Below are 19,524 nucleotides of genomic sequence, written 5' to 3'. Positions count from 1 at the left end.
AAAAGCTGATCTGCAATTTTGCGATCACCACTATCAATGTTTTGTTGATACAGATTATCTGTTTCCTCACTCCATCCAGGGATGTACTCTCTACGGAAGCCCCTAGGGATGTGTTTCTTGGCTGTAGATATCACAGCTCTCACGAATCTTTCATATCCTGCACTTGTTGCTGGTATCCTTCGCAAACACTTGTCAAGGTCCTCTGTAAAGGCGGACCAGTTAGCTTTATTGAAGTGCCAGCATAGTCATGAGGTAGTTGAAACTAGAGGAATCTGGATGCCCAGCTCATAGAGGACAGGCCAGTGTTGGCTATGAGGAAAGTCGGTGAGCACTTTCCAAAAGATTGGTAAAGATTTATCATCTTGGTTTCTAGACATGAAGCATAGTTCAGGGCAATACTCTAATCTCCATACTGTAGATTTAAAAGTACCTCGATCCTAGGCATTGAAAACATGGAAAAGTTAATTACTTTCTACCCAACTCATTAGCACCTCTCTACTGTCATGATTGGTTCTGTAATTCAATTCCTGATGATGACTGTTAAAGTCCGTGGATGCACTACTAAAACTTGATTAGGCCACTTGACATTGGGTGGTTTATAGATATTTGAGACTGCAGTGTCACCTATCCAAGTAACAATGGTGTGAATATCCTCGCTTATACCAGAAGAGACAAGGTAAGCATTATCTATGGTGGAGCGTACGTAGGTGGCATTACCATATGCTTTATGATAGATAACTCCCAGAAGATCATATCCCAGAATCTTCCCTCTAGTCCTCAACTGCAGTATGAGTTTCTTGGATAACTACTAAGTCAACTACATAAGAAAGTAGCAGTTTAGACAGCGCTTCAGTCTTGGATCGGCTACAATAAGAAAGTAGCAGTTTAGACAGCGCTTCAGTCTTGGATCGGCTAATGCCTTCTATATCTATATATATAAATAAGAGTTTTGTCTGTACGTTGCTCAGAATTTGAAAAAAATGGTATTTCTGTACCGATCATGTCCACAATAAGAAGAAAATGCAGTTTTTACTTTTCTGTAATTTCTGTCTGTCTGTCTCTCTGTCTGTCTGTCTGTCTGTCTGTCTGTATGTATGTACATGCATCACGAGAAAACGGCTGAAGAGAATTTAATAAAAATCGGTATGTAGAGTCGGGGGGTGAGCCGCTACAATCTAGGCTGTAAATTATTTTATTCACGCTGAGTGAAATGGTAGTTTAGGGGAAGGCCTAAAATTCAATTCTCAAATATTTATATTATTAGTGGTCATATCGATAAATACTACATAACTAAAGTTATGTAGAATTAAATTTCTGATCATTTACGTCTTATGCATTTTTACCGTACCGGCTATGATAACAGAGATATTCATGAATTTTGATTTTTGTTGCTAAGTCCATATCAACGCCGAGCCCCGAAAAAATGGGTAAACAGAATTTAATGAAAATCGGTATATAGAGTCGGGGAATAAGAAACAACAGTTTAAGCCATAAACAATGTTATTCACCCTGGGTGAGATGGTAGTTTAGGGGAAGGAACCTAAAATTTAATTTTTAAATACGTATGTTCTTGGTCCTATGGAAAAGTACTACATAACAAAAGTTATAGAGAATATAATTTCCGATCATTTATGTTTTATTCAGTTTTACCGTACCGACTATGATAAGAGTGGTATTTCAGAACCAGAAGACAATTAATAATGTGACGGCCTACAATATCGAAAGCGCGTAACGTAGATGAACAATAACATTACACTGACCGTTGTTTGTTGTAATGTTCTTTGTCTCTTATGCTGACATTCAAGTCCGAGTATAACAGCCTAACTGAATATTGGCGGGAAATAGCTGAGGAGTTAGATAACTTTCTTCTTTAGCATGCTAATCCTCTGGTTCATACATTTTCTGATACTGCTGGTACGTAACACACTGGTTTATCATAGTATGCCAGCTATTCGATACCTACTCTGACGCGCTGTTTTGAATGAGCAGTGTTCGCACTTAAGTCAGAGGCTCAGTTAATAGTAGTAGGAGTAGTAGTATGAACTGGTCTGGAATTACAATTTAGCCCTATTCCAAATTATAGTACCAGAATTCACTAAATAACTCAAAATTCAACCTTGAAAAGAGCCGTTTCTTAGGAAAAGCTTCTTCCTCTTCACTTTCATTAAATCTACATTAATTTTATTCTGAACTAGCTGATGTACCCGTGCTTCGCTACGGAATTCTAAATTTTATACAGAATTCTAGGTTAGGTAGTGTACACGTTGTGAGCAAGATTGTATTAAATTGCATAGCTCTTAACGTTGCCCCAGAAGCACGACGGGCAAGTCACCAACGTCTTTTCTCATATCAAGACTGGGTTAGGGAATTTTCAGTGTAATGGTAGGCCAGCTTGCCTACCGTCAGTCACAATCAGGTTGGGGAGTTTTCATTATAATGGCAGACACTCACTCTCCGCCTGCCTTTATAGATTCTCAGAAAGACTCTCTTAGTGGTTTTCCCAACTGAAATGAAAATGGGTCATTACAATGACGTCGGTAGGAATGGCGCAATTAAAAGCAATGCCTTCATATGAAATTCTCGATCAAATGAAAAACCACATATTTTTTCACTTTTAACGAACACTACTATGCTGCCGAACTAACATTCCAAAGCTACAGAGCTGGAATGACCAAGACGCAGACATCCGTGATCCATGAACAATCCACGTTCTCTTTTCGGCGGGGGGGGGGGGGGGGTGGGTTCAAATAGTGGATAGTCCTAGGGCAAAAACTATGCCTGTTTACTTATCGGTTTCCTGGGAGTACCCGATGAGTCGGAAAATCTCAATTCACTACACTGGCGGGGGAAAGAACTATCTGACGTGGAGGCAATTTTTCCTCCAAGCCAGAGAAGAAACCACATCTTTGCAGCTAAACTATATATATATAAAATAAGAGTTTTGTCTGTACATTGCTCAGAATTTGAAAAGAATGGTATTTAATGAAAGTGAAGAGGAAGAAGCTTTTCCTAAGAAACGGCTCTTTTCAAGGTTGAATTTTGAGTTATTTAGTGAATTCTGATACTATAATTTGGAATAGGGCTAAATTGTAATTCCAGACCAGTTCATACTACTACTCCTACTACTACTAACTGAGCCTCTGACTTAAGTGCGCACACTGCTCATTCAAAACAGCGCGTCAGAGTAGGTATTGAATAGCTGGCATACTATGATAAACCAGTGTGTTACGTACCAGCAGTATCAGAAAATGTATGAACCAGAGGATTGGCATTCTAAAGAAGAAAGTTATCTAACTCCTCAGCTATTTCCCGCCAATATTCAGTTAGGCTGTTATACTCGGTACGCAGCAGTAATCCCATCTATCGGACTTGAATGTCAGCATAACAGACAAAGAACATTACAACAAACAACGGTCAGTGTAATGTTATTGTTGATCTATGTTACGTGCTTTCGATATTGTACGCCGTCACATTATTAATTGTCTTCTGGTTTTGAAATACCACTCTTATCATAGTCGGTACGGTAAAACTGAATAAAACATAAATGATCGGAAATTATATTCTCTATAACTTTTGTTATGTAGTACTTTTCCATAGGACCAAGAACATACGTATTTAAAAATTAAATTTTAGGTTCCTTCCCCTAAACTACCATCTCGCCCACGGTGAATAACATTGTTTATGGCTTAAACTGTTGTTTCTTATTCCCCGACTCTATATACCGATTTTCATTAAATTCTGTTTACCCATTTTGTCGGGGCTCGGCGTTGATATGGACTTAGCAACAAAAATCAAAATTCATGAATATCTCTGTTATCATAGCCGGTACGGTAAAAATGCATAAGATGTAAATGATCAGAAATTTAATTCTACATAACTTTAGTTATGTAGTATTTATCGATATGACCACTAATAATATAAATATTTGAGAATTGAATTTTAGGCCTTCCCCTAAACTACCATTTCACTCAGCGTGAATAAAATAATTTACAGCCTAGATTGTAGCGGCTCACCCCCCGACTCTACATACCAATTTTTATTAAATTCTCTTCAGCCATTTTCTCATGATGCGTGTACATACATACATACATACATACATACATACATACATACATACATACATACATACAGACAGAAATTACAGAAAAGTAAAAACTGCATTTTCTTCTTACTGTGGACATGATCGGTACAGAAATACCATTCTTTTCAAATTCTGAGCAATGTACAGACAAAACTCTTATTTTATATATATAGTTTAGCAGCAAAGATGTGGTTTCTTCTCTGGCTTGGAGGAAAAATTGCCTCCACGTCAGATAGTTCTTTCCCCCACCAGTGTAGTGAATTGAGATTTTCCGACTCATCGGGTACTCCCAGGAAGCCGATAAGTAAACGGGCATAGTTTTTGCCCTAGGACTATCCACTATTTGAACCCCCCCCCACCAAAAAGAGGACGAGGATTGTTCATGGATCACGGATGTCTGCGTCTTGGTCATTCCAGCTCTGTAGCTTTGGAATGTTAGTTCGGCAGCATAGTAGTGTTCGTTAAAAGTGAAAAAATGTGTGGTTTTTCATTTGATCGAGAATTTCATATGAAGGCATTGCTTTTAATCGCGCCATTCCTACCGACATCATTGTAATGACCCATGTTCATTTCAGTTGGGAAAACCACTAAGAGAGTCTTTCTGAGAATCTATAAAGGCTGGCGGAGAGTGAGTGTCTGCCATTATAATGAAAACTCCCCAACCTGATTGTGACTGACGGTAGGCAAGCTGGCCTACCATTACACTGAAAATTTCCTAACCCAGTCTTGATATGAGAAAAGACGTTGGTGACTTGCCCGTCGTGCTTCTGGGGCAACGTTAAGAGCTATGCAATTAAATACAATCTTGCTCACAACGTGTACACTACCTAACCTAGAATTCTGTATAAAATTTAGAATTCCGTAGCGATGCACGGGTATATCAGCTAGTTCAGTTGATAAATATGGACAGTAGGTCTCGCTGTACACTCTTAACAGATTTCTTGAATTCAAAGTCAGTTGCGACATATAGGTCCAAGGCTTGCTTAAAATGTTCCGAGTGTGCTAGGTGAAAATTCTGTGAAGCAAGATGCTACATTATTTACACATAGTCCCATTGAGAATCTCTCCTCTAATGGGTTAGGAACCACCAGTGGATTGTGTAGACCTAGCTGCCTGAACACAAGGAGGCAACTGGTACCCCAACACTCAGGACTACTTACTAAGCCTTTGAACCATTACCCATGGTTCACGAACTTGGACAAGACTACAGTAACCCATGCTATGAACCAGTTGTATCATAAAAGGCACATATCCGATTTTAGGCAAGTTGCTTCGCATTATTTCAGTGTGATCTGCGTCAAGTGTTTTTTGTGAGAGAGGGTTTAGTTTAATGAACCTTGTAAATAACAATTTGTAATCATCAATGGGTTCAGACAGCCTTAATAATTTAATGTTTATTAACATGAAGGGCCCACTATCAGAAAATTTTGATCCATCCGGAACAGTGAAAAATAGGCATTTTAGTGTTCAAACTATAAGACATGTGCATGGAAATAAAGCATATAAAGCACACACCGCTGCTTTGTAAAAATTTATTTACTGTAATTTACGAGGGATAGCCTGTACACAAAGTTAGGTTTGTACTTGTTTATACCAGTAACTATAATTTAAAGCCAAAACATTTAGGCCTATGCATCATACTATATTTGTGTTATTGTGGTGCCTGGTTTTCAGAACTGGCATTATAGGACAGAAGAAAATTTGTTGAGCCCTCGTCTAAAATGACACACCTGTTTCTGAAACGAAGTCCAAAAGGCATAATGATTAGGTCCTGATATGCTTAGAAGCATTACCAAGTGGATTCAAAGTAATTCAATTCATGCCCTGTACATGCCTCCCCAGACATCTGATTCAATATTAAAAAGCTGAATGTGATCCTCACATGTGTCCAACATTCTAGGAGAAACAGTTAACACATCTGTACATAGAGCAGGAAATTTGAGTTGTCTTGGCTACAATAACCTGTACTCCAAACTATGCTTTTTAAATTCTGTTAATTTAACTGTGATTCAAATGGTTCATAACTGTTCTTTCTCTTACTTTCCAGAGGTTGTATAAACCTGTTCCTAGCAGTAGACTTATTGGGCTGTTGCTGTGTCTATGTTGTTTTCATTACAAAAAATATTCAGCAGGTAAGTAAAATTACTATTCCTATATAAGACAGAAAACTTCATTCTAAATTAATTTTAATAGCCTATACCTATGATTTAGCAGAAAACCTACCAATGTCAAAGAATAAGTTGAATGTCTACCATTCTCTCCACCTAGTGACTCCAAATACATCCACCTATCACAATCAAGAGTTGAAAAGTACAGAAATATTGATGTAGATGTGTTTTAATGAATTGTAAAAAGAAATTTTCGTAAACACACCTTCCTCTGAAATGTATTTTAGACTTTTAAAACTATATGTTTTATATTGTATCAACACAGGCAGGTCTTATGGTGACAATGAGATAGGAAATTAAGGTTTAGTCCCAGCGATTCGTCTGGTATGAAAATGAGAAACCATGGAAAACCATCTTCAGAGCTGCCGACAGTAAGAGTCAAATCCACCATCTCCTGAATGCAAGCTCACAGCTGCATAACCCAAACCATGTGACTGACTTGCTAGGTCTAGTTTAGACTGAAGCAACATTATACACCATTCTTAGAAAATTACTACTATATCTAGTTTTCTGTGATCTAGTTAGTAGAAGCAGTTTTAACTGTACAAGTACCGGTACTGTAGTTTATATAGTAACATCTCATTATATGCAGTATATTTATTTCCTATCTTGGAAAATAATAGATGCAAAGCAATATCTTCCAGCATGCACACAGAGCAGACAGTAGATTTAAAAAAAAAACTATGTACAAGTTGCTCCTCAGTCTGCTAATACGTTAGCAGGAACCCAGTTAGCCTATACTGTGTTGTCAATAATATGAAAGAATGAATACAAACATGAAATTAACACCCAAAATTTAAAAATAACTTGTATACGGGTAATACTGCTGCAAAACAAACCCTCCCCTCCACTTCAAGGAATATATACCTCTATCCTTCCGAAGGGCTGCCAACATAGTTGTAGGAATTGTAATTAATATTTTCAATTGCACAAGCTGAAAGTAAAAATCTATTTTGTGTGCAAGTAGTTAGCTAAAAGTCTCTTTGGTCCATTAATTATGCTACTCCTGCAACTAACTAGAAGAGCTCCATGTAACTGGTCAATTAACCCCGCAGTGGTAGCAGTGCTGTGCCTTACCCACTGCCGTGGACTACACAACACATGCTGCCATCTTTATGATTTGTGAAGAACTTTAGAAGACACTGAAAGTGGGTCAGCAGACCGTGATCATACAGGAATTGTGCTCATATTCGCCACACCAGTATCTCCCCTTCAAGCTCTAGCTATGCAATATCCCCAACTTTGTAGTTCACAACGGGACTGTAATCAGCTGGCGTGGTACGCGATTCAAATGAAAACAGAAAGTGAATCAGCATTTACAACTTCCTAAATACATTCTCAACATGCAAAAATCTTGTTCTCATGATACAATATTGTGTAAATTTCCATTATTTGGGATTACCTGAGTGTTCACGTGCTCGTGTTGTATTTCATATTAAACAAGCACCATTCCAAATGAGATATTAGTCAACATCAAATTCAAAAGAGAATCATCTCGTACTTGTACAAAGATATTCTGTGAAATAAAATTGTAGCTTTCTTCGAACTGCTCATTTCTATCTATATCATGTAAGCTAAGCAAGAAAGTTCTTGTTTCTGCCTCCAAAAGTAACTCAAAAGCTGTTAACTCTAATAATGGTTTTGATAAATGTTACTACAAGTATCCAATAGATTTATTTCTGCAGATTACAAAGAATTAGCACTTACTGTAAAAAGCATCAACAACTCTTTTACTTGTCTTCAAAATAGTTTGGATGCAGCATATAATTTTCAGTTTTCTTGTATGTCTTCCTTTCCAATCTCATATAATTCCACAACTACTTCTTATTTGAAAAATACAGTGATTATTATCCAGATTCCCTAGTTTTTAGCAGTAATCTGTTAATGTCTGCAGCAGCAACTCCCATAATAAACCATGGATTAGTTTATATATAGAGGAGAATTTATTGTGTGCTGATGTTTCAGGTTGTGGAATATTATACGGAGATAGGCTGGCCAATACAGTACTATATGGTCATCGTGGCTCCATTCCTTGTTACTTTGAACATGGTGCCCAATCTCAAGTACCTCGCCCCATTCTCCATGCTGGCAAACACTTTGATGGCTGTTGGACTTGGCATAACATTTTACTACATCTTCTCAGATTTGCCGTCAATCACTAACAGCGGGCTTCCTAACTTTTCATCCTGGTCGCAGCTTCCTCTTTTCTTTGGAACAGTCATTTTTGCTCTTGAGGGTATAGGAGTGGTACGTATCAATTCTTTAAACAGTGATATATTTGATATCTTGAAGAAGTGACTGTAAGATCTAGTGAATTTTGTGTAACTGTTAATTCCTATGTAATTAGAAACATACCCTGAGGCAATAAGAGTCAAGGGCTGCCAAAACAATACTGCTACGCTACGGTACATGGCCTCCAGATATTGAACTGTACTGATTGGTTTCCTTGATCAAGTTGACTACCTCTGATGTTAGACAGGCTTCTCAGTCAGTCTCACGAGGCTAAGTGAACACCATTCCTGTCTTCACTAAAATTCATAGACAAGCCTGGATCTACGGATAAGAGGCAGATGCGCTACTCCTACACTACGGGATTGACATCTATGTAAATAAAATTACAATTTTGTCTGTACACTTCAAATTTGTGCTTTGTTCTTTATTTTTATTATACATTAGAAGTACAGAAGCCGAAAGTGGGTTCAGTTCAATTTTTGTCTGTCTGCCTGTTTGGATGTTTGTCTCAACATCATGGGAAAATGGCCAGACAGAATTTCTTGAAATTTGGTATTTAAATTTAGGTATATATATCAATGGTGCATGAGCAATACCTCGTAACCCACAATGCTCCTTGATCTATTATCCACCTTAAGACTGGTCACGCCTCCCAGCCACACAGGGACATGCAGTCCATCAGAACAACTTTTGTTGTGTTCATTTCCTGTGCTAATGTGTAAAGGAACATGAACCTTAAATGCATTATACTGTAGGAGAGTGTAAATACTTCATAAAAATATACATTCCTACAGTATGGTACAATAAGGTTCATTTTCCTTTACATGTTGGCACAGGAAAATGAACACAAAAAGCGTTGTTCTGATGGACTGCATATCCATGTATGGCTGGGAGGCATGACCAATCTTAAGGAAAATAATGGATAGGAAGTGCATTAAGGGGTACAAGTTATTGCACATGCACTGTCAATATATATCATTTGATCAGTATACAGTGGCAGAGCAATAATAAGAGGCCCAAAGTAGAAAATGTCAATTTTCTCCGTTAATATTAGCTGTATCAAAAACTAAGCTGTACGTTATAAAAGTAATGTGAAATACGATTTCTGATTTTTTATGTTTGGTACACTTTTATCTCTTGAATAATAACTTCAGAGACATTTGCAATGATTAATTTTTTCACAAACTTCCAAGTATCTCTGGACATATATGTTCCATCTAAAACCAGTACATATCAAAAGTTATGGAAAATAGGTCACATACATTCTTACCGCACAGCCTACGATAGCAGATATTCACAAATTTAGATTTTTAGTACAAAGTCTATCAACACCAATCATCACTGACATGAAAATATTGATCAACAAATTAATCTAAAAAGCCACCTAATCGATACTTTATTTCTTTTGCCTTTGGCAAACTTAAAAATACATTAATAAACACAATATATGTTTCGACCACTTAGTGGTCATCTTCAGCTGTATATAAAAAAATCTTAGATAATAACATTTAAAAGCAAGCACATTGGACCTTAAACCTATATCCCATGGGAATCCAAAAACTATTGTTCTAGATGCTTTAAATGAATTGGAAGATGGGGGGGGGGGGTAAGGAGATTTATGTGAATGATACTTAAATTACAGTATCGTTTACAATTGTGTTTAAAAAACTTAAATGATGAAAAACATAACTGTTTTCTGGGTTGAAATTTGGAATACTGAGCGTATACTGTTTCTTTGTGTCCCTTTTAAGAAATTAGGAACCAGGTTGTTAATCAACATGTACATGTACATGTCGAAACATGTACTGTGTTTGTTAATGTATTTTTAAGTTTGCCAAAGGCAAAAGAAATAAAGTATCGATTAGGTGGCTTTTTAGATTAATTTGTTGATTAAACTCATCGATACGGCCATGAAGTGGACAGCTTGCAAAATGAAAATATTGTTTAATCATCATGATAATGATGGTCGTTGTTATCGTGATTGTTTTTATAAGGTAAAAATCCACCTGATCATCAGCCCATATTGATCAGGAAGATAATTAAGATAGCCATTAAAATGAGAGGGCAGACACGAAGAAAAATAACATGAGAAGAGAGAGCTATGGAGCTGTCAAGAGAGGTGGAAGCGAAAGACCCCATCGATCTCGGAAGCCATAATATCACCTAGCTGGAAGAAAAATAAATACAATGGCCTACAATATCCTAAGCCCATAAAACAGATCAACAGTGAGATTACACTGATTGTTGTTAACTGAGATGTACTCTCTGTTTCTTTGTGGCTGCCACTCATCCCCGCTAGATAGCATTACCACTGCAACTGTATAAAACTAGTTCCTATATATTACTAGTGCTGTAATTATGAATTATTGTCTAGTTTCTCACACGTTAATTCTCTGTGTCGAATTCAAGACACGACACCTGTATTGTACCATAATTGAAAATTCAGAGAAGTTTTCCAAGTTGGGTTCACAAACCCTTTATCGTAAAATGGAATAAATTTTGACAGCTTAACAAATACTTTAATGCAATTTTAACAATGAATCTGTTACCGTGGTTTGGTGGATCAACAGAGGTGAAAGAAGGTGCCGGGGTGAATAGGTCTAACTACAAAATTAAAGTTAATTTAAAACTGTAACAAGGTTACATTTTTCTCTCTTTTTTTTTTTTTAAACAACAAGAAACAATGCAATAGGTACAAGTAGCAAAAATTAACTCTAGGAAAGATAAGAGGTGGTATAAACAGAACTTGGGCTTCAAGCCCTCCCTTTACATTTTCTGAGCTCTCAGCTCACCCATATATATTTACCAAAGGGCAGAAAACCCCTAATACCTGGAACACTTGCTCCCAACTTTGAACCTCAAGCCTTCCAGAGGCACCATTACACACTGGAAAAGAGCTAATACGCTCTCAGTTTTTCACGCCTATTCAAGGCAATATCAGACTTTACCCTTGATTGACATCAAGGCACGACTTACAACAATGACACGGGGGTATCTTGTACCCAATCTACTGGGCCTTAGCAGGAAAAGAACAGGTTACGTAAATGGCCCGGAATACCAAAAAGAATGGAGGCATATACTTGCACTCCTAAATACACATTTTAAAACCTAAAAGGCACTAGGCCGATGAGACAGGGGCTATTCCCAAACTATGGAGGTGACTTGTATAAGGAAGAAATTTAAAACATTGAGGAAAAGAAGAAAATCAGTTACCAAAACGTGGTCACCCCAAACCAATATGAAGGGGAGCTCGAGAGGGTAAATCACTCTCTATCCCCGAATTACAGTTACCAATTTACTTAAGATTTTACATAAACTGGTAGAAATTTTCATATTTGTAAAGATGGGTTACATGGTAAAGGTTTTGGACCTTTCCCGCGGGTTAAACTGCTGAGCTAGCAAGAAATAAAGATGTTAAGCGGCCATTACCTTACTGAAGAACTGCTGCCTGAAGAAAGAGGCACCTCCTGCCTCCTGCTACATGTCCATACACAGGGTTAGATGTTAAACATGTGGCCGAGAGACAAGAAAATCAGCAGGTTTTATACCCTCGGGGAAGGCTCGAGACCTCTCATGAACGATCAAGACACACCCACGGAGTTTTATTGGTTAACATCAAAAGGCACACACAAAATCGAAGAAGAAACACGGGACTGGCTGAAAATTAATTACAGAAATTATCGACTGGCTAACTTCGAAACTGGCAGAAGGAAAAGACAAACACTGCCAACCCAAGAACGAATGAACAAAATTTAATAAAGAAAAAAACTTATGAATACAAAACTTCTTCAATTAAAGTTCCCTCACTTTGCATCAGGGTGCATGATCGTAGTCTTCAAGCAGAGGCATCTATGAGAGAATGTCCACACTTCTTGATAAATAGTTTTAAAAAAAAAAACAAGTCGAAATCCACACAGTGACATCTTCGGAGGAAAAATCTAAGCTGGTCCAGCTCCAGGTTCAGTGCTTCTCCAGCAGAGGAGCTCCAACCGGCGCAAGACTCAAACGTGCTGCGCAGAGGTGTACCACCTGGTACAGAATCAAAAATTTAAAAAAGCATAATCTATATATATATAAAGTAACTTGTCCTGACTGACTGACTGATTCATCATCGCCGAGCCAAAACTACTGGACATAAAGAGATGAAATTTTGGGGATACATTCATATTAAGACGTAGGTGCTCGCTAAGAGAGGATTTTTGGATATTCCTTCGCTAAGGGGGTGAAAACGGGGGTGAAATTTTAAAATGAGTTGCTCTATATCTCAAAACTTTAAAAGTTTACAGATGTAAAAATTGGTATTTAGAATCTTCTTTAAAAATAAGGAAACACGTATTTTTTTGTTTTCAGAAAATCCCAATAGGAGGGGTGAAAAAGGGTGAAAATGGGGAAAAATGGGTTGAATGCCTTTAATCAGGATACCGGTACCTATATCTCAGAAACTGAAGATATTACAGACCCGAAAATTGGTACTTTTGATCTCTTTTAAAAATAAAGAAACACGTAATTTTTTGTTTTTGGAAAATCCAGTTAATGGGAGGGTGAAAAGGGGGTGAATTTTTAAAATGAAGGAATCTATATCTCCAAACTTTTAAAGTTTGCAGATGTAAAAATTGGTATTTAGAACCTTCATTAAAAATAATGGAACACGTACTTTTTTGTTTTCGGAAAATCGCAATAGGAGGAGTGAAAAGGGGCTAAAAAGTGGTTGAATGCCTTTAATGAGGCTACTTATATATCAGAAACTGAAGATATTACAGACCTGAAAATTGGGGTTTGGGATCTCCGTTAAAAATAAAGGAACACGTATTTTTTTGTTTCTGGAAAATCCAATTTAGGGGGGTGTGAAAAGGGAGTAATATTTTAAAATGAGTGTATCTATCTCAAAATTTTTAAAGGTTATATATGTGAAAATTGGTATATAGAATCTCCTTTAAAAATAAATAAACACACGTATTTTTTCGTTTTTGGAAAATCCAAATATTGGGGGGTAAAAAGGGGGGAGGGTAAATTTTTTAAAATGAGTGTGTATACATCTTAAAACTTTAAAATTTACAGATGTAAAAATTGGTAGTTAGAATCTCCTCTAAAAATAAAGGAAAACGTATTTTTTGTTTCCTGTAAATCCCAATAGGAGGGGTGTAAAAGGGTGAAAAATGGGTTCAATGCCTTGAATGAAGATACATACATCTCAGAAACGAAAGATATTACAGAACTGAAAATTTGTATATGGGATCTCCTTTAAAAATAAAGAAACACGTATTTTTTAGTTTTGGAAAATCCAATTAATGGCGGTTAAACAGGAGTGACAAATTGGGTGAATTTTTGAAAGACTATATCTACAGAATATCTTGGAAACGTAAAATGTTACAGACGTAAAAAGTGGGTGTTTGTATCTCCTGTAAATCTAAAGAAACATAGGCGATTTGTGTTTGGAAACTCCATTTTAGGGGAACTCAAAAGGGGTGAAATTTTAAAATGAGAATTTATACAGTTTATCTCAAAAAACTTAACATGTTACAGAAGTGAAAAATGGTATTTTTTTATCTCTATTAAACATAAAGAAACGTGTATTTTTAGCTTTCGGAAATACCACTTGGGCGGACGGGGGGGGGGGGGGTAAAAGTGACTGAAATGGTGTTGAATTCTTTTAATTAGGCTACTGATATCTCAAAAATGAAGATGTTACAGACGTGAAATTTGATATTTGTAATCTGCTTTAAAAATAAAGAAACACGTATTCTCGGAAAATCCAATGAGGGGGGGGGGGGTTGAAAGAATTGAAAAATTAATTAAATTAATTGAATGAGAATACATACATCTAATAAAAACTAAAGTTGTTACAGACGTGAAAATTCGTATTTGGATCTCCTTTAAAAACAAAGAAAAACGCGTTTTGGGGGGAAACCATCATGGAGGGCGGGAGTGTAAAGGAGTTGAATTCCTTTCATGAGGACACATAAATCAAAAACTGAAGAAGTTAGAGTCGTGATAATTGGTATTTAGAAGATCCTTTACTATTAAAGAAACAAGTATTTTTTGCGGGAAAATTCACTTAGGGGGGAGGGGAGTAGTGTGAAATGAAGTGAAAAAAGTAAATTATTTTTATGGGGATACTTATATCTCAAAACTGAAGGTAATAGACGTGAACATTGGTGTTTGAAATCTTCTTTAAACATAAGAAACAAGCCTTCTTTTAATTTTTTGGGGGGGAGGGTGCCGGTAAATAAACTTAACGGCGGTGGGGTGTAGAAGGAGGTGAGACCAATTGATTTTACTGTTCTTAATGTACTTATAAGGATCCTCGGCAGCGCGCCGGCCTCTCACAGCTGGGTTCCGTGGTTCAAATCCCGTTCACTCCATGTGACATTCGTGCTGGACAAAACGGAGGCGGGACAGGTTTTTCTCCGGATACTCCGGTTTTCCTGTCATCATCCATTCCAGCAACACATAATAATAATAATAATAATAATAATAATAATAATAATAATAATAATAATAATAATAATAGTAATAATAATAATAATGATGTTCCGGACCGTCGTCAAATGTGCGGACCGCGCTGGAAACGGCTCCTGGACGGGTAATGACTAAGAATGCAGTCCGGCCGCGGGTTCAGTGCCTTCTAGGCACCCAATATGACACCACGCCTGATCTCCTGAAGGATTTTATCCATATTAAAAATGATTATAGGAAAAGATGGCAAAGATTTACGGACCCAACTGACCGGGAGGAATACCTGAGCCTAGCCCGGGAAGAACGAAATCGATTGCTGGAAAAGAAGATTGAAAAATGGGAGGAAACATGCCGTAATCTAATAGAAAACGAGTCAGATCGGGAATTTTGGTGGGTTCTCGCAGAAAACGAGTCAGACCGCGAATTTCGGCGGATTATATATCTAAAACAATAAGCATTCAATTATAAATTTCAGTATAATACCGTAGCGAAGCACGGGTATCTTGCTAGTACTCTATAAGACTGAAGAAACATCATAAGGACACAGCATTCAAACAACTGCATGAGAAAAAAGAAGACAAAGCATTACAAACAACATTTTTAAACATTTAAAATTTTTATGAATTGTGTGTTAAATATGTCTCCTGTCATTTTTTGTTTATTTTTTTATCTTTTCAAGATGAAGATGTCCCACAAAAAGGGAATAAAATATGTACTTGTGTTATAAATCAATCTTGTTAAGGCAAGATAATATATGTGTTGAAAGGTGGACTTTCTCTGAATTTAATCGAGTATAGTGTGAATACAGATATTCAACAATGAAGTTTATAAACTGTCAGATACGTATATCAAAAAAAGCTTGCATTTTACTTGAGTTTGCCTTGATACCAACCATTCTTTTCCTTGATTTCAGGTGATGCCCCTCGAAAACAACATGAAGAATCCTGACCACTTTATTGGCTGCCCTGGTGTCCTCAATTTTGGTATGGGAACTGTCGGAGTTCTCTATACAGCAGTTGGCTTCTTTGGCTACGTCAAGTATGGTGAACGTACTGAGGCCAGCATAACACTTAACCTTCCAACAAATGAAATGTGAGTTCTAGTTTTCATATCCTACATTACCAGGTTCAAGGTCAAAAACTAAGCATCCCTTCAAAATACAAATTTACTTTCTGTTACGTATTACTCAAAAGGAAGTTCTCAGGTTTTACGAGAACCTTCTCCAAGTTTCAAACCATAATAAGTGAGCATGTATCAGCTAAAGTACACATTCACAAGTAAAAAATGCAGAGTTTCTCTCAAATGCTTGGTTTTAGTTACTAGGTCTGCTGCCTTTCATATCATGCAATTCCTCAGTTGTTCTCATGAGGCTGAGTGAACCCCGTTCCATTCCAGGATTTAAATACTTGGTCTGGCCAGGAATTTAAACCATGAGGTAAGTCGTAGAACATCGCAGAACCTCCTCCAGCTTGCATCACACCTTGCAGGGCATCCTCAAGTCTACAATTAACACAATGTCAAGCATCAGAAACATGATTTGTCTGTTAACATTGATGCTTTCACGGCCTGTACTTGCAGACATGGTTTAGGCTTTTGGGCTCATGCCGTATCAAGGAAACTCTAAGTTTCACAGAGAACTTTGCTCCACATCTTCAGAAGGAAATCTCCACTGTTCACGAGGAAGACTTCTACAATTTTCTTCTGATTTTCTTCTGAAGATGCGGAGCAAAGTCCTCTGCAAAACGTAAAGAGTTTCACTTGTTTTCTTGACATGGCATAAGCCCAAAAGCCTATATCATGTCTACATGATTCATCTGACCAGATAACACAATCAACCGTTTACATCTCTTTGCCCCTTGTAAGCAGCTAATTTTGAATGCAGACTTCAGTGAACACTTGGCTCCAAATATCCATGCTGTGTACTTCAAAGTGTTATTTTAGGGATGTACTGGAAAGGACTGGTGTTGCTGTCTTGCAGTAACTTCTGCCTTGAAGTGAAACAATTTTTAGCCACTAGCTGTGGAACAGGCAGACAGTCCCAGTCTGTAAGTACAGTCTTTCAGCAACAATTCTGATGAGAATTTCCTACTAACTGGAAATTTTGCCACTGTTAATAGATCCGAAAGATCATACGTGCTGATACAAATGTACTTCCATATTTTCTTCATTCCTGCATCAAAAGAATTCTGCAGGTCAGCCAAAATAGTAAATGATATAGGCAAAGCGTTGTACCACCTCAGCACCATATATGAAGCCCATCCCATTCTCCTCAAGTACTTATCACCTGATCCCCCCTCTTTCAATTCCATCTGCAGTCACCTGGAGTAAGCACTATCTTAAACATGCTATTCCCAAAGTACAGTAATGTTAGAAAAAGCAGACAATGAACATCTTCCTCCAATAAAGAATTCTACAGAATATGATACTTGTGTGTGATATAATTGTTACAAGTACAGTAGAAGTCCGTTATAGCGAGAATTCACAACAGCGAAAAATTCACTCGCTATAACGGGTTGTCGTTATATCCGATTTTGTATAAAAGTCGGAAAACCCTTCATGCACTTTAAAATCAGCATGAAATGGCAATCAGTTTGTTCAAAACTTGCATTTCCGCAGATGATATCCACACTATGGCTTACTTGTTTGTTATTTTTCGTAATCCGATACGGTACTACGTGAAAGTGTATGTTTAATTTCAGTCTGAAAAAATATAGTACCGTATTTCTCCGAATCCAAGATGAACCCCACTTTTTTCTTCAAAAAATTTAAATCAGGCTCATAAAGAAGTTTGTAAAATCATATAAATGCCTTGTTGTACAGTAATCCTACGCATTTTTAGACTATTTTTATCTTTTTTTTGTGGCTACAATTATTCCTTATTTCCGCGGGTTTAAGGACCATTAACTTAACATTGGCATCATAATACCGAAGAGAACTCGTTGAAAATTTTCCGGCAATACCTCTTCCATGCGTCTCTACAATACAACGATCCATCAGGAAATTATTTTTGCTGTCTATAGAACTGTTACTTTTACGCAGCGTCAGATATAACCGGCTACCGTTACACGCACGTCTCGCTTGTCGGGTTCGGCCAAATTCAGCGGCTAGCGATGTATAGACCTAATCGCGAACGTTGAAAGTCAACGAACGAGTTTATTGCGCCACGGTATGGCCATTCCGCCCTTGCGTTTTTCGTGCACATACCTTACAATTTCATCTTCGACTTCTTTAAAGCGTCCTTGTTGCGGACCACTGAATGCACTTTTTGTACAGTACGCATTTTTTTAGCTCTTTGTTTTCACGCTAACGCCAAACATTGGTTTTAGTTAGGCCTATGCCGTATTTTCTTGCGGCTGCACAATTATTCTACATTTCCCAATGTTTAATAAACATTAACTTAAAATTGGCATCATAATATCGACTAGAACCCGTTGAAAATTTGCCGGCAATACCTTTTCCACGTATCTTCACAATACGACTATCCATCACGAAAGAAATTCCTGCTGTCTATAAACCTTAATTTTACAAAGCCTCAAGTACAATAGATGCGTTATGACTCTGCCACTGAGTAGCCATGGCTTTTCTAAGAATTCGAAGGGTCGCATGTTTTGATGCCATTCTGCAGATTTGAGAAACACACAGGCACTGTACAACCAGTTGTCGCGGCTAGCGATGTGTAATAAAGAGATGGTCGTTTATTGTCAACGAGTTCTGTGCGCGTGTGAAAAGAAGCAGCGTGGTTACCGCGGTAGTTGCCAGTGGTATCCATTAACTTACTGTTAGGCCGCGAATACAACAACCCTTGAGTTTTCGCATGAGATTCGGAGGGAAAAAAGTCTTGGGTTCGGAGAAATACAGTATCACTCCAGAGATTTCTGTGGCAAACACCTCAGCTTTCTTCTTCAAACAGCGTCACCTAACCTAACCGTATATGCAGCCTATCATGAAAACATATTTGAAACGCATGTAGAAAAATAACCTCCTAGCGAAAAATTTACATGTAAATAGCCGCAACTAGATGAGAGAAGATATGAAATATCCTCTGAAATCAGTGATGTGCTCTGCCATATCTTGAGGTGTATCATATTCTTACTTAATTGCAGTATTTAGCCTCCAAATTAAGCAGTCGTTTGGTCAGCCTTAATTTTTAACGAGTTAACAACCGTTATCGGACACGTTATTTACGCATTTATTACGAAAATATGTTCTCTTTCATTTCGAATTTTCTTTACAGAACAGCTGTCGACGGATATTACTGATCGACTCTGACATCGCCTTCGAATGTCGACGAGAGAAATCGCTAGTGCACATAGCGAGGAAACGATGCCGAAGGTAATCGATCGCATGCAATATCATCGCTGGCTGCATAAATATCGGTAACGGAAAAAAACCGCGCGCGCTTAATCGCCGTAATAACGGATGTGCCAGTGATAGGGTTCTCACTGTAACCGAAGGACGATACACAGTTTAATATAGGAATTTTGAAGGGACAGAAAAAAGTCGTCGGTATAACTGATTTCCCGTTATATGCCGTACTCGCTATAGCGGACTTCTACTGTATTGTCAAGCATACAGTAGTGTAGGTGC

At 37.5% G+C, this 19,524-nt stretch overlaps 2 protein-coding genes across 4 annotated transcripts in view; one reads left to right on the top strand and one right to left on the bottom strand.

The window, feature by feature from the left end:
- Nucleotides 1-19,524, top strand: part of LOC136874015 (proton-coupled amino acid transporter-like protein pathetic) — a 236,015-nt gene that overhangs the window by 201,171 nt on the left and 15,320 nt on the right. For all 3 annotated transcript variants that reach the window (XM_067147476.2, XM_067147477.2, XM_067147478.2), the window contains 3 exons: nucleotides 6,129-6,213; nucleotides 8,215-8,496; nucleotides 15,851-16,029. In XM_067147476.2, coding sequence (XP_067003577.2) covers nucleotides 6,129-6,213; nucleotides 8,215-8,496; nucleotides 15,851-16,029 — 546 coding nt within the window. The remainder of the gene's footprint in view (nucleotides 1-6,128; nucleotides 6,214-8,214; nucleotides 8,497-15,850; nucleotides 16,030-19,524) is intronic.
- Nucleotides 12,373-19,524, bottom strand: part of asrij (OCIA domain-containing protein asrij) — a 132,011-nt gene continuing 124,859 nt past the window's right edge. The window contains exon 7 of the mRNA XM_067147482.2: nucleotides 12,373-12,510. The gene's annotated coding sequence lies outside the window, so the exon portion shown is untranslated. The remainder of the gene's footprint in view (nucleotides 12,511-19,524) is intronic.

This window comes from Anabrus simplex, chromosome 5 (assembly GCF_040414725.1).
Source record: "Anabrus simplex isolate iqAnaSimp1 chromosome 5, ASM4041472v1, whole genome shotgun sequence".
NCBI lineage: Eukaryota > Metazoa > Arthropoda > Insecta > Orthoptera > Tettigoniidae > Anabrus > Anabrus simplex.
Note: the sequence above shows the minus strand (reverse complement) of the source record. Positions and strands in the feature narration are given on the sequence as shown.